Source organism: Pocillopora damicornis, chromosome 10, assembly GCF_964200805.1.
Source record: "Pocillopora damicornis chromosome 10, jaPocDami1.2, whole genome shotgun sequence".
Lineage (NCBI taxonomy): Eukaryota > Metazoa > Cnidaria > Anthozoa > Scleractinia > Pocilloporidae > Pocillopora > Pocillopora damicornis.
This window is the reverse complement of record NC_142679.1, coordinates 11,617,790-11,631,295: the sequence shown is the minus strand read 5'-3', so window position 1 is coordinate 11,631,295 and position 13,506 is coordinate 11,617,790. Positions and strand designations below refer to the sequence as shown.

The following is a 13,506-nucleotide window of genomic DNA, read 5'->3' as shown; positions in this document are numbered from 1 at the left end:
CCCCATATTTTTTCACCAAAAAGGTTCTTACATATCTGTCCAGTGAGAAATCAGGCTGTTTTGTTTCTTATTTTTTCAGTCATAAAACTGCTCATTGCTGGTCAGGAAACTGTGTAGTTTAATAACATTACTAAACATTAATATACATATTACATTAATATACACATTTTTTTATATCTCTATAATGTAGATGTTCTGAAGCTTACCATGAATTTCTGTTTCTTGTAAAGTGTCAACAAATGGTTTGAAGAAGGTTGAGAAGAAAGGTTTTTCTTCGCCAAACCACAAGCCACTAAATACTCTGTACTTATTTTTTCTCCTATGTGCATAAAAAGAAGTTTAGTTACAGCAAATACCAGATACAGTAAACAGTTCACTAGGTTCATTATTTATGTCTGGATTTTTCCTCTCTCTCAAAGAATGGCTGAATATAGGTATGTCTCGCTAAGTGCATGTACAAGTTCTTTCTCCCCAATTTGTTGCAAGATTATCATCATATAGACATTCACTCTTGTTTACATACCTTAATGAAGGAGGAAGTTCATTGACAAGGAGAAACAGGGGCCAAACTCCAAACTGTGAGGAATGGAATATAGCTACACTATCAGTGTTGAGCTTAACTGAGAGGTTATATGGTTCTGACAGAAATCCACCTAGACCACATTTGCTCTGATAAATAGCGCCATCATACACGTCTTCAATGTTTTCGTCATCTCTTTTTACTCACTGAAATCGGTACCCTAGGCCTTGGACAAATTCAGGATCTAAAGGAATGAAAAGGGCCAATGTCAAGGCCAAGGTATATGGAAGAGGTAGACTTGCCCAAATGTAGAAGAGTGGGTACACAAAATGTAGTTGATTTTGCCTCCATGTTGCGTAGCAGACTTTTCACAAGGCAGTAGCAGTCATTTCAGTTATTTCATGTAAAAATTTGAACTGTAATGTGTTGAGGGTGGAATTATGGATACCAAACAACAAAGAAAATAACTATGAAACGTTTCTGGTCATGGCTAGATAAAAATCTATTCATCAAACCTTGTGTCTGTGTTTGCCAAGGCCTTGGGCTTTGGCAGATAACTCAGACAGATAGGCAAATGGGCAGATAGACTCAAAATATAGGCAATCTGAGACAGCATGTGGCTATTGATAAAGCACAAACAATTTTTGTCATGATTAAATGCATTTTTTCATCTTGAGCCTTAGTGCCAACATGCTTTAAGATTTTTATTTGGGGATTGTTGATCATCAAATTTTTATGATCTGCCTTATATATACTCCATCAGATGGAGTGTTAAATATCAGTGCAAGACAAAAGGAATTCCTGTTTATATCTCAAAAAGTAAGGGGGCTGGAATTTCAATCAACTACTGCATAATTATGATTGCTTCAGCAACTGGAGCAAAATGAAAAAGTACAGTACATTGAGTAATTGGGTTGTACAGATAACACACAATGAAATTACATATCAGCAGAATCTTTGGTATCTTTATCCTCACTGTTCCCACTCCCACTTGGATTCTTGTCTTTATGATCTGTTGCATGAATACCATTTGTAAGAAAAAAAGTTGGGGGGCATCATATTGGGTATTGCATGGGTATATTGGATATCATAGTTTGCTCAATATTTAAGACTTATGACAGTCACCACTTACACATAGTACTTAAAACGTTAAAACCTTGTTACAGAAGGATGGAGATGGGCATAGTAGAAAATATAAAACAAATGTCCTTGAGACTTAGAGAGTTATGAGACATTTAACTCACCAAGTTCGGTCTGTGTTATGAAATGGGAATGAGTTGTCCATCAGCATCCTCTCCTACCACACTGATGACACGTTTGCCTGTAATAATAGGTGATCCGAGAACGGTAGATTTGTCGATGGCAAATTTTCTCCCCTCATAAGAATTAATTTCATGCTTTTTCTTTTCTTAGTTGTACTTAATCTTTTATGCTTTAAGCTGATGATTCTTCTCAATGTATTTCGAACTCCGACGAAATTTCACTAACTTGTGATTAACAAGGGCACGATCGTCCTCGTTAAAAACGCCCTCCCAGGTTAACAAGCACTGCTTCCCTTCCACTTAAACAGCGCTTGCCATTCCTCTAGTTTGGTAAATGGGAAGAACGTGGACAATCTCTCTTACAGCAAAGATGGCTTTTTCGGCTTTTTGTGATCGGGAATAATCCATCGTCTATGTGAACAACAACTGCTCAAACTGTGGCCTCGTGAAACTCCGTAAGATTGTAAAAGCTCCTAACGGCGATATGGTAAGGCTAAGTTATCAATGTTTCTCAGCGTAGTATGTATCAGGCGTATCCTCGAACATCGTTGTACACTTATATGGCCAGATATCGGCAAACATCTTTTGCGCCATCTTTGGAGGGCTGGGGGAAATAGCGGAAGTGGAGAAAGTTGTCCAAGTTGTCCAAGTGGTCAGCAGTAAGTCTTTACCAGACCTTGAGCGTTTTGCATTCTTCCGCTTTTCCGATATTAGCTCTCTCCTTAGTCACATTAGCGGCTCCTTCTTGAACATTCCTGAGAGATTAAGCCTGACTTGTTTTTGTGCCTGCGAGAAAGTAACCATGGTTCCACACTCGTTGTGTAACAAGCTCACAGTCATCTTTGCGATCGTTGGGTTGAGTTTTGAGTTCATTCTTGGAACCTGCATAGAACGCGACGAACAAATACAAAAGTATTTGACGTCTTCTAAGCCGCCTTTTGACAATTATTTCAACATATCGAAGGCTGTGTATCCTTCTGTGGATCTCCCATCTTTGCTTATAAACATAAGTGTGGTATTCCTGGAGACAGCTGGCGAAAAGTCAAATGGAAGTAACAGTTTAAGCACCCTAAAGCGAAATGTTTCTCGATCAACTTTACATTTTACGTGGAGTACGTCATGCTTGTACGTTAGCGGAGGAGAAATCAGCTTGGAGTCTATGAAGTGGTTTTCCCTGGGGGCAATTTTTCCGAACAGAAGAAAACGTGAATTGCACATAACATTACCAGAACTCTGCAGAGACTCTCCTGTTGACATAAACAAAACCATGGAATACTTCCTCTCCACGGTAAATGATCATTCTGAGCTGAGTAACGTTTTTCTTTCCAGGTGTAGTTTCGTAGTTTAATGTTTTCTGAAGAAAGTGAAGGAGGGGTGAGGGGGCAAGAGGAGAAGGTGAGTCGGCTAAACTCTTTTCTCTACCCCCCTTCTAATTCTTTTTCCTCTCGCTCTCCTCTTCGCCCCTTCCTCGACTGGAAAGCGTGTTCGCAGGCTGACAAAGGAACTAGGACCCTGTCGCTTGCCAGTCTACCTTGTAGGCCCATAGGCAGACCACGCTATGTGTTTGTGGTTAATAATTGTTGACATGAGACGAACAAAATCTATGAAGGTTATGAATTGTTCGGAGGCCGTTAAGAGAAGAAAGGGAGACTCTTCTTTTAACGGCCTTCGACTAAAAGTAATTTTAAAAAAAAGACGCTTCAAACAGCCCAAAAAGGCGAAAAATACCATAAATACGTCGATTGAAACTTCATGTAACTTTATTGAGATATTCAGACCAAGAGGTAATTTAGATATGCAATTTTCAGAGCTTTATTCACAACCCTCATAGATTTTGTTCGTCTCATGTCAACGATAACCACGACCAGAAAGTGTGGTCTGCCAATGATATGGTTGGCTTGTCCTGATTGCACTCGGCCACTTTTGAGCAACTTTTGACGTTTGGAGCAACATTTTATGATTCTAGCGACTTCAAGCAATTTTTTGCCTGTCTGGGCAATTTTTGAACAAAATGTAAGTGTAGAACACATATCAAGCATGGAAATCAATGATTTCATATGACATTTAAATTTATGCGAATTTCATGAATGTCTATCAACCTTTTGAACACAAATGAACCAATTGATTTGTTCTGTTAGACTTAAGAATATCCTCAAATATCGCCCATATACGTGAGCAACTCTTTAAAGGTTAGTTTCGAGTTTTTTTTGCTGACCGATGTTAGGAATTACTAGCTTTCTGAAATTGGCTATGGTAGTTTACCTACCTTTAAGTTTATTACATTTATTTTTAAATCACTCATGATCTTTGCATTTTAATTGACCCTCGCTGGTGCAATTTATTGAAAAATCACACCATTTAATGCTCTCAATCGCATATTTTCCCAGCCAACGAGAAAGCTTTTTTAAAACACACAAAAAAAGTAAAATTTCAAGGCTTGTTTAAAGAAATAAATCAAATTTCAGGAAAAGAGAGACAAATGAAGAAATGAGATACTACCGATTTCAGATCAAATTGCACCCCACTCTTGGGGTCGAGTGCTTTTTGATTGAATGTTGAATTTTAAAACCAAAACCAAAGCAATTACAACAGCCAATCCAACTAAGGAAAGAAAATATCACCAGGAGTCAAATAGGACTTTAGTAAAAACAAGCAAACTGCCTAGAGTGCGGGAAAACACAAGGGATAACTTGAAGTATTCTCAGACATTAGCATGCTAAATTTTTTGCATGCACATCGCCGGCATTACTTTGGGAACGAATAACCTTATTAAATGGACTACTTTGAAGAGTTTGCTGTGGTTCTTGTTTTAATAATGTACTTGAAAAAATTACATGCTCCAGATAGGCTGAAAAAGAGTACATTCTCTTGTAACATGAGTGCAAATTACAAATAATGTGTGCACGTTTTCAAAATTTTGTGTCTTGACTTTCTGCAATGTTTTTTCATGTACATTATTAAAAAGTAATAACATGATTTCTCTTGAAATTTGGGCTCGTGCAAGTTTGTTGTCTTTCAAAACATTTACTAGTGCTTAGTACACCTCATCATAAAATTACAATTTCCTGGATTGTGATTGGTTTTTAAAACTCCCATTTACCACTAATTCACTAGCCAAGTTATAATCAGTTAGTTTGTCATTGGACAGTTTGTTATCGAACAGTTCAATAAGCCAATTGTCTTCAAAGTTTTACTTTGAATAAACCAATCACAACCTTGGTTTCAATCACCAAAGAAACAGAGTAAAAACTCTTAAATTGGGGCTTTCTTCAAAATGGAGAATTTTTCCCTTGAAAAATGACAGTATTTTAGAAGACATTATTGATTTTGTTTATCCTATGACACAAATGATTTTGGTATCACTCGTATGATTACAGACCGAATTGGACTCCACTCATTCCTGTTACCATCACAAATTGCACTAGAAATCATGTTATTACCTATACAAACCACTCAAGTTTTCGTTTTGCGTTGATGTCTGGCCGTGAATAAAAATTCCATTCCACTCAGAGGAGGCGTAGCTGATTTATTTTGTTGATCGTATTTAGAATGTTCATGTCGCTAAAAACAAACAAACAAACAAACAGAATAGAAAAGAGACCGAGAACAAATACAAAGCATGTTGACCAAGAAAAGAGGCTCAAACGTTATCGTGAACTGATTCCGACATTTCACCAACGATTCCTCTTTCTTCATCACAAGAAAAAAGCAACCCCACCAAGTCCTTTTCTTGTCATTGTTGACACTTGCCCCTTAGGGAAGGGTTCCACAGAAGCTTTAGAGAACTTAAAAAATTTATTTTTTCCCTTCTTTCTCTAACTTTTTTCACAAAAAGAAAAAGAAAAAAACAGCGCTTAAGCAGCACGTAACATCATCGCTATCCTTACTATTGACGATATGGAGGATACCCTTCTCAGGTCCAGGATGTAAATTTGGAACGAATTGTACGATTGCTATATTTTATAGTGAAACGCTTGTGTCGATAAAATAATGATTTTGATTATTAATTGATAGTTGCAGGATATAGCAGTTAATCCACTTGTTTTTGATCCAAGTCGGAACACGGTTGAGTGCGTCATTCCAGGTCATGGGAAGGCTCCACCTCTTCCTGGGCTGAAGAAGCTCTTACACACTTTATGTTGGAGTTTACTTTATATTAGCCTCGTGATGGGTACTTTTACATCGCAGTGGGTGATAAAGAAGCTGAGGGCATGGAACAAAGAGGAGATTTGGAACAAAGAGAGGAGTTGGAAGAAAACTTCAGCGATGATGATTTTATCTGTATTTCTCTTTTTTGGGAGCCTTGGTATAAACATTTATACATTGATAGAAACTAGAGATTTATATGTTGGAGTGTTTTTGGGGTTTACATTTCTTGTGCTTCTCCGAAGGGTTGTTTGGTGTACTTGGATACACAAGGATTGTAATTACAATGGCAATGGCAATTGCAATTGCAATTGCAATTGCAATATTTCTGAATGCTTGAAGGAATTTAGCCTTTGCGTCACCCAAGGCCATGGACATTTAACTAGTAGAAATTTTTTTTCTTTTGTTTTTCTTTACCCAGCAATATTCATGGCATGTCATCACTTGCTATGGATTTTACTTGGTGTGATAACAGAACCATTTTGGGGTTTTACAATTTTAGTGGCTGTTTTTTCTGTTTGCACAATTTTTTTCTTCCTTGTTTCCGAGCTCTTTGATGTTCTTCCAGCACCTCAAAATTCTGATCCAGCCCAACATGACCAGCCCAGTGGCGACCTAAATATTGTGTTTATCATGTCTTTCTTTCTTTCCTTTGCCGTTCTATCTGCGTTTGTGTTGTTGTTACTAGTTTTGTTTGCTGTTGCACAGGTTTTTCTTAGCGAAAGTTTGGTTGCTACGTTGGTTCAAAATGCGTTGACGATTTTTGTAGCTGTATGGTTTAGATATCTGGGGTTCAAAAAGGATAATCACATAGGACTTAAAATAATGGAAACAACGGTGTGAGAATAGAGGACGACATAGGCATGCTTGTTGTGGGAGACGCAGAGCCCAGTGCTTAGCGCGCTAGACTCTGGATGGAAGAAACTAGGTTTGCGCCCTGACTTTCACTGCCTCTCTCCAATAAGGTGTGCAAAATGAGTACCAGCCAACTGCAGGGAAACCTGAAAAAATGAAGAGGGGGATAGCCTTTGATGGGCTATCATCCTATCAAGACTAGCATCTCATCTTAGTCGCTCGAATGCTTCTGGAACTAATGATAAGCATAAATGAGTAAAGGGGGTAAGTTTCTGAAGAAACTGTGGTGCCGCGTCGGTGGGAGAGTATAGTAGGTAATTTAGTGTTAACAACTGACTTGAAAATGTAAATTGGCCACGGTAAAGAGTAAAAAAGCAGACGTTTCGAGCGTTAGCCCCTCGTCAATCACTCTGACGTAGGGCTACCGCTCAAAACGTCAGCCTTTGTACTCTTTACTGTGGCCAATTTACGTTTTCAACTCAGTTGTTAACACTAAATTACCTACTTTTGATAAGCACAGCTAGTTATCTGACTTGAATCACACCCCTGCAGCACTCTTAATTCATTAGTAGACAGGATTCAAAGTAGTTTCTAAAAAAAGAACCCTTTACTCGTGCCCTCTTCTTCATTACTATCTAACTTTTAAAAATAGTAATGAAGAACCTTTATTTTAGCAGGTAAATCATGATTGTAAAACTGTAAATCAATAACCGCAGAGTTCTCGAGTCACACCCTAACTTTCAGTTTCTTTCTACTAGTTGTAAGTTATTTATCATAGTATTCATTCATGAACTGCTTTTAGTTTTTAGATCGTAATTGTAATCATTATATTAGTATTTGTATCAATAATAAAAGAAAGATACAAATGAATAAAAGGGCTTTTCGTTATCAGCAGTCGCCTGACCTACAGTTCAACAAGTTTTCTTACAATTTAATGTAGGGTTTGTATTGGTAGAATTCTTCTTTGCTGAGTCAAATCAGAACAGTCGAAGTGGGATTTTATTTTTAAAAATATTCAATTGTGAACTCAAGGAAATTAATTTCATTCCCATGTGTTTTCGATAACTGGAAGAAATTTTCCACACAATTTGCCTCGAAATTTGATCCTTGCAACATGAATGATGCCATGACTTCCACTTTTTTCTGGAGGTAGAGACAAACTCGGATCAATATTTGTTCCTGGGCAACCGAGCTCGACATAAGTGACTCGAGCTCGAAAGCCTACCCGAGCTCGAGTCACAACCCAACTCGAAAGATTTGATTCGAGCGCGATTACAAGGGTTGTGATCGGGGCTCGGGTAGGCTTTCGAGCTCGAGTCACCTATTTCGAGCTCGGTTTCCCAGGAACAAATATTGATCCACTTACATGATTTTTTTTATTATGTTTAATGTTATCTGGTTTAAGGAATTTTGTGGTTGATTGTCATATTTAGAGTACGAACAGTAGTACAGTGTTCGCTAATGTAGCAGAGAAACAAAGTAACGTTGAGATAAGAAGGAATTACAATTGAAATGTTCATGCTATTACATTTGACAAGGTGGATGATGTCATGTGTTTTAAACATATCGTTTTTGTTTCTGGTTCAAAAGAAAAGGTTGGAAGTAAATGTGGGTGAAAAGTGAAATTTACTGTCTATCATTGTAAATGGGTAGATTTTGGTCACGTGCTAGGCAACGTATAATGAAGAACAAGATAGAATTTCATTTCACGCCTATTTATCAATTTTATGGTGTATAACTTTCGCATTTTAGTACGCAATATTTACTTTGAATCTTCAAATTGTCTTGAAACTTAAAAGAAACTTGTTCTTTAAAAATTCACTGAAAATCGGTGGCCAAAATTATTTGCTTAGGTGTTATTTGATTTTCGTGTTAACCTGTAATTTCGTCAGTCGCTGGCACCTTTTGTTACTTCACACAGAAAAAACACACGATACGAAATGTAATAAACGATTTTGTCCCCAATCTCACGCTTAACAGAAAAAGCTTTTGAACACCTGTAAACTCCGAGCGCCTCGGAGTAAGTGATATTTTTAATGAATCTTCGGATTTTTTTCAAGTTCAAGGATTGTAAATTACAATTTTATGAATAACGGAGGTTGTCCTCTTATTTCAGTGTGAATCCTCGCACGCCTGCCAGTTGCTGGCGCCACCTGTTGAAACTAAAACGAAAAAAATAAACTCTTTTAAGATTATTATCGGCTTCTTTTTCACCCCACCACTATTCTTAGTAATAAAGGTCGCCATTTCGTTTGTTTATTACTCGCCAAAAACTATCAAATGTACTCAAAAGCCTAAAATCGAAAAAAAAGTTTACAGGAATCGACCAATCGAGCGAGCGAGCGAGCGAGTGCCATTCTCCACATCATATCTACAACTCGCTCTTACGCGTGCGCGCAATTCACGAGTTAAAATCATGAGTTCGAAAATCGAACGTTCGATTGAATTTGATTGTACAATTTTTTGTGTGAGTTCGATTGAGTTCGATTGCGTTCAATTTACTGTGCCGGGAGAGATTCGACTATAGTTTCATTCCTTAGCGATGTCTGGAGGAAAGTCTTGTTTGGAATAACTTACGTCCCCTTTTCTTACGCGGTGTTTCATTCGATACGTTATCCATAGGACACGAGTGATGTTACGACTTTCAGTGTTCGAAATTACAGAGTCTTATGCATAAGTGCATATTATGGAGTACTTTTTTCACTTTCTCGCATACGTCTCAAATTAAATTTAGAACATCCTCTCAGGATCAGTAGGTCTGTACACAGGGAACCAGAGTAGCTATGACCTTTTCAGAAGAAAATTTTGTTTTTAGAAATTTTGATTTAAAAGGTGCCAGATTTTAAAATAATTGATGAGAAAAAAATTTAAAACAAGTGAGCTGGAGTTAAAAGAATCTTCAACACCCGCCTAGTATCATTGAAAATACGTAACGTTTCCTTAATAGTATCAAGCTCGTTACATGCACCAATTAAGAGGAAGACTGGATTGGAGAGCGGTTTATGCAAAACAAATACACGCACACACTTTATTAATTCCAATTAAATTTTACAGAAAAGAGCATGCCCGCAACTAGCAAAGGCTAATCCAGGCGGGCCATGCGTTAATAGCCGAATTACAAAAATATATTAAAACAGAAATTAACTAATAAAGTAGAAGGGAAAGAGACAGTATTGAATAACAACAAGAAAAACCGTTACATTGACCTAATTTAAAATATTAAAGGTACAGCTACTGTTTATAGAAATAGTCAGGACAGATCAGGAGAAGTATAACCATGATTTTAACTTGACACATAGTTCCACAGTCTCTTCGGAAGATTCATTCTCACTAACAGTCTGGGAGCAAATGTCATAAAATAAGGTCCCGTGTGAAGTTCGTGCTGAAAGCAAGCACCTAGTGTAAAAGTATTCATTAGGTCCTACTAAACATGAAAAGTTTTGGTGCCAGCTTTGCCACTTGCTCAGACGGCTTTTAAGGGGGGGTTAAATTCTGACCCATGTATTCCAGCGTGAAAACGAGGCTAAAACACATAATTCCTCATAACTTTGTTAATAACAGACAAAAATACACCAGACTTGCTCACATGATTGGGCATGATCCTCCCTGTTGGTTTATGCTAATTTACATAGGTCACGTGACCTTACGCATGAAAGCGAGGCTAAAACACATAATTTACTATAAATTTGTCAAAAAAATCCTTATCATGCCAAACTTGCTCACTTTAGTCAGTTAGACATCTTGCATCGATTGGTGCCACTTTGTAGTGTCACGTGACCTCATACATGGAAATGAGGCTGGATTGCAAAACATGCCAAAGGTGAACACATAATCCAGGACAATAGCGTTGACTCATTGTAATGCATATTAATGCTGTATGTATAGCATTTGAATGAAAAAAATAAAAGCTAAAAAGCTGCAATGATAATGTATTTTGTGTGGCTTATATGACTTTATTATGAGCGATTTCTACAATCCTATTTCGCAATGGGAGACAAGTCGTTGTGGCATGGGAAACGGAATGTGAGGCAACGCACAGAGACGTCAGGCATTTACGAAGTACACAAGAAGAAGCCGACACGAAGATTATTTTACATGCTCTGGATGCCTCTGCTCAAGGTGCTACCCAACTATCTATATATTCTCCTGACACTGATGTTCTTGTTTTGGCTCTCCGACGGTATCCAGATTTGTGCTCCAACCCTTGCTTTGTTACTGGAACCGGCAGTAGTCGTAGAGTTATCAACTTGAAGTCAATCGCAGACGCCCTTGGGCCCACTAAGACGGCTGCGCTGCCAGCATTTCATGCGTTGACCGGAGCAGATGTTACTGGGAGTTTCTCTGGAAAGGGAAAAGCCATTTGTTGGGATGAGTTTGATAACACCAGCACTCCTATCTTGCAAGCTCTTGCTAACCTCGGTTGTGGGGAACAGCCAGATGACGGCACAAGAAGTGGAGTGGAACAGCTGGTTTGTCGGATGTACCAACCAAAGACAGACATCAAAACTGTCAAAGCCCTCAAATGGTCCCTCTTTAAGAAAAATCAAGCTGAGTCTGAGAGGTTGCCGCCCACACAAGCTGCTCTCCATCAAGCCACACTGAGAGCGCACTACCAGCTTCTTGTTTGGAACAACGATCATGTAGCAAACCCGGTGTTGCCCTCACCAGAAGGCTATGGATGGCAAGATGAAGATAGAAAGTGGGTACCAGTCATGAAAAATCTTCCACCAGCTCCAGAGGCAATTATACAGCTTGTCCGATGCAAGTGCGCTAAGTCCCGTTGCTCTAACAACCGTTGTCAGTGTCAAAAAGCCGGACTTGTCTGTACTGATCTCTGTCTGTGTTCTGAAGATTGCCAGAACGAGTATGCTGAAAGTGATGATGAGTATGATGAAGACGAAGTCGAACAGGAAATTCCATAGGAATGGACAACAGAACAATGTATATAGATATTCAGTAAGACTTTCATGACTGTATATATAAAACAGCAGTGGTCGCTATTTTCATTTTCTGCCCTTGTTCCAATATACATGCGAAAATGAATACATGGAACCAGTATCATAAGTTGGCAAAATTATTGATTATGTGTACAAGATAAATTCTCAAATGGAGCCTCCGCAGTATTTGCTTTATCCGTCTTGTCCCTGTGCTATGGGCCATAGGACAATGATTAGTTGAAGTTTTTATATCTGAAATCGGATAACCAGATATGTATCTGCCTAGTAGTTGTTAATACAATTGGCAGGACAAATGCCATCCTACACGATGCTACCAGATATATCCAGCCTCGTTTCCATGTATGGGGTCACGTGACACTACAAAGTGGCACCAATCGATGCAAGATGTCTAACTGACTAAGGTGAGCAAGTTTGGCATGATAAGGATTTTTTTTGACAAATTTATAGTAAATTATGTGTTTCAGCCTCGCTTTCATGCGTAAGGTCACGTGACCTATGTTAATTAACATAAACCAACAGGGAGGATCATGCCCAATCATGTGAGCAAGTCTGGTGTATTTTCGTATGTTATTAACAAAGTTATGAGGAATAATGTGTTTTAGCCTCGTTTCCATGCTAGATTTCATGGATCAGAATTTAACCCCCCTTAAAAGCCGTCTGAGCAAGTTGCAAAGCTGGCACCAAAACTTTTCATGTTTAGTAGGTCCTAATGAACACTTTTACACTAGGTGCTTGCTTTCAGCACGAACTTCACACGGGACCACATTTGCTCCCAGACTATAATGTGTGGGACACCGACAATTTTAATGTTACATTGGTAACTGTAGAACAGCATTTCGTCGATGGCTTTGTCGGTCCTTGTGACATTCTCCGTCAATATATCCAATCGCCACGATAGGTTTTGTAAATCTTCTACCATATTCGTTTTGTACTGCACAAGAGCATCATAACCATCACTGAGGTATTGAACATCGTTTTCAGTCGACAAAGATGCTATCGCGGCGTCATTCTTTTCCGCCATCTTGTTCTTGAAAGTTTGGAAATCTGTCGCTAAATCTTGCATCTGCCTCTTAAGGTTATCGTTGGCTTTTCTTAAACACTTAACATTGTCTCCCATGTTGAAAAACAGATGAATAAGGACTCACACTTCAGAAACTAACGATAAATTTTGTGAAATTTTCAGAGCGCTTCACTTCGTCCGCTTCACTGCGTTCACCACCACGCACGATATGAAACAAGACTTACAGTTTTGAGATAGAAAGCAGCAATTGAAATATGGAAATAGGTGTACATAGATTAAATAATAAGGAGGGAAATCTGAGAATTCCTCGCTTCTCAACGTACAGGTTTAAAGATCTTTGCATGCACTTGAAGTTTCATGCCCTCTCTCATCCTTCTCTTCCTTTGTATTTCATTTGCTTTTTATTATTTTCATACTGTCTTGTATTTTGGAAGAAAACATTTTGATCAATATATTAGATCGGTCTAAATCTTTTCGGGTGCTTCTTTTCCCACCCAATGAATTAATCAAAACTTTGGAATAGCAGTAACTGAATCTACAAATAACGAAGTCCGCCAAGTTACTCTCGATCCTAGAGCTTATCAGAGTCAAGTCCGGATCGAACAGATTTTTTTCTGGTTATTTTCGCAATAAAAACCGTTAAGCATTCGATTTCAACCCTTTTCCTTTAGGAATTGTGTATTTTCTCTGTTAATTTTCAATTTCGGAGTTCTGGCAGACCTGCAGAGAAACAATGAAAGTCAC

At 38.3% G+C, this 13,506-nt stretch overlaps 4 protein-coding genes across 5 annotated transcripts in view; 2 read left to right on the top strand and 2 right to left on the bottom strand.

Moving 5' to 3' along the window:
• The window catches only part of LOC113669112 (uncharacterized), a 5,039-nt gene extending 2,644 nt beyond the window's left edge, over positions 1-2,395 (bottom strand). Inside the window, exons 1-3 of one of the 2 annotated variants that reach the window (XM_089186185.1) lie at positions 1,765-2,395; positions 524-764; positions 207-319 (exon numbers count right to left, since the gene is read on the bottom strand). The gene's annotated coding sequence lies outside the window, so the exon portion shown is untranslated. Of the gene's footprint in view, positions 1-206; positions 320-523; positions 765-1,764 lie in introns of those variants that run through there. The other variant, XM_089186186.1, reaches the window with a different exon arrangement.
• A 14-nt stretch (positions 2,396-2,409) lies between these two features.
• On the top strand, positions 2,410-7,674 carry LOC113669113 (uncharacterized). Its single transcript, XM_027185109.2, has 2 exons — positions 2,410-3,070; positions 5,797-7,674. Exons 1-2 carry the CDS (start codon positions 2,585-2,587, stop codon positions 6,769-6,771), a joined length of 1,461 nt encoding a protein of 486 aa, XP_027040910.2. The 5' UTR covers positions 2,410-2,584; the 3' UTR covers positions 6,772-7,674.
• Positions 7,675-7,796: 122 nt separating this feature from the next.
• LOC149038914 (uncharacterized) lies at positions 7,797-13,399 on the bottom strand. The gene is made up of 2 exons (XM_089186189.1): positions 12,520-13,399; positions 7,797-10,121 (listed from the first exon to the last, which is right to left on the bottom strand). Exons 1-2 carry the CDS (start codon positions 12,856-12,858, stop codon positions 10,044-10,046), a joined length of 417 nt encoding a protein of 138 aa, XP_089042315.1. The 5' UTR covers positions 12,859-13,399; the 3' UTR covers positions 7,797-10,043.
• LOC149038915 (uncharacterized) lies at positions 10,644-12,521 on the top strand. The gene is made up of 2 exons (XM_089184044.1): positions 10,644-10,662; positions 10,747-12,521. Exons 1-2 carry the CDS (start codon positions 10,644-10,646, stop codon positions 11,703-11,705), a joined length of 978 nt encoding a protein of 325 aa, XP_089040170.1. The 3' UTR covers positions 11,706-12,521.
• Positions 13,400-13,506: the final 107 nt, after the last annotated feature.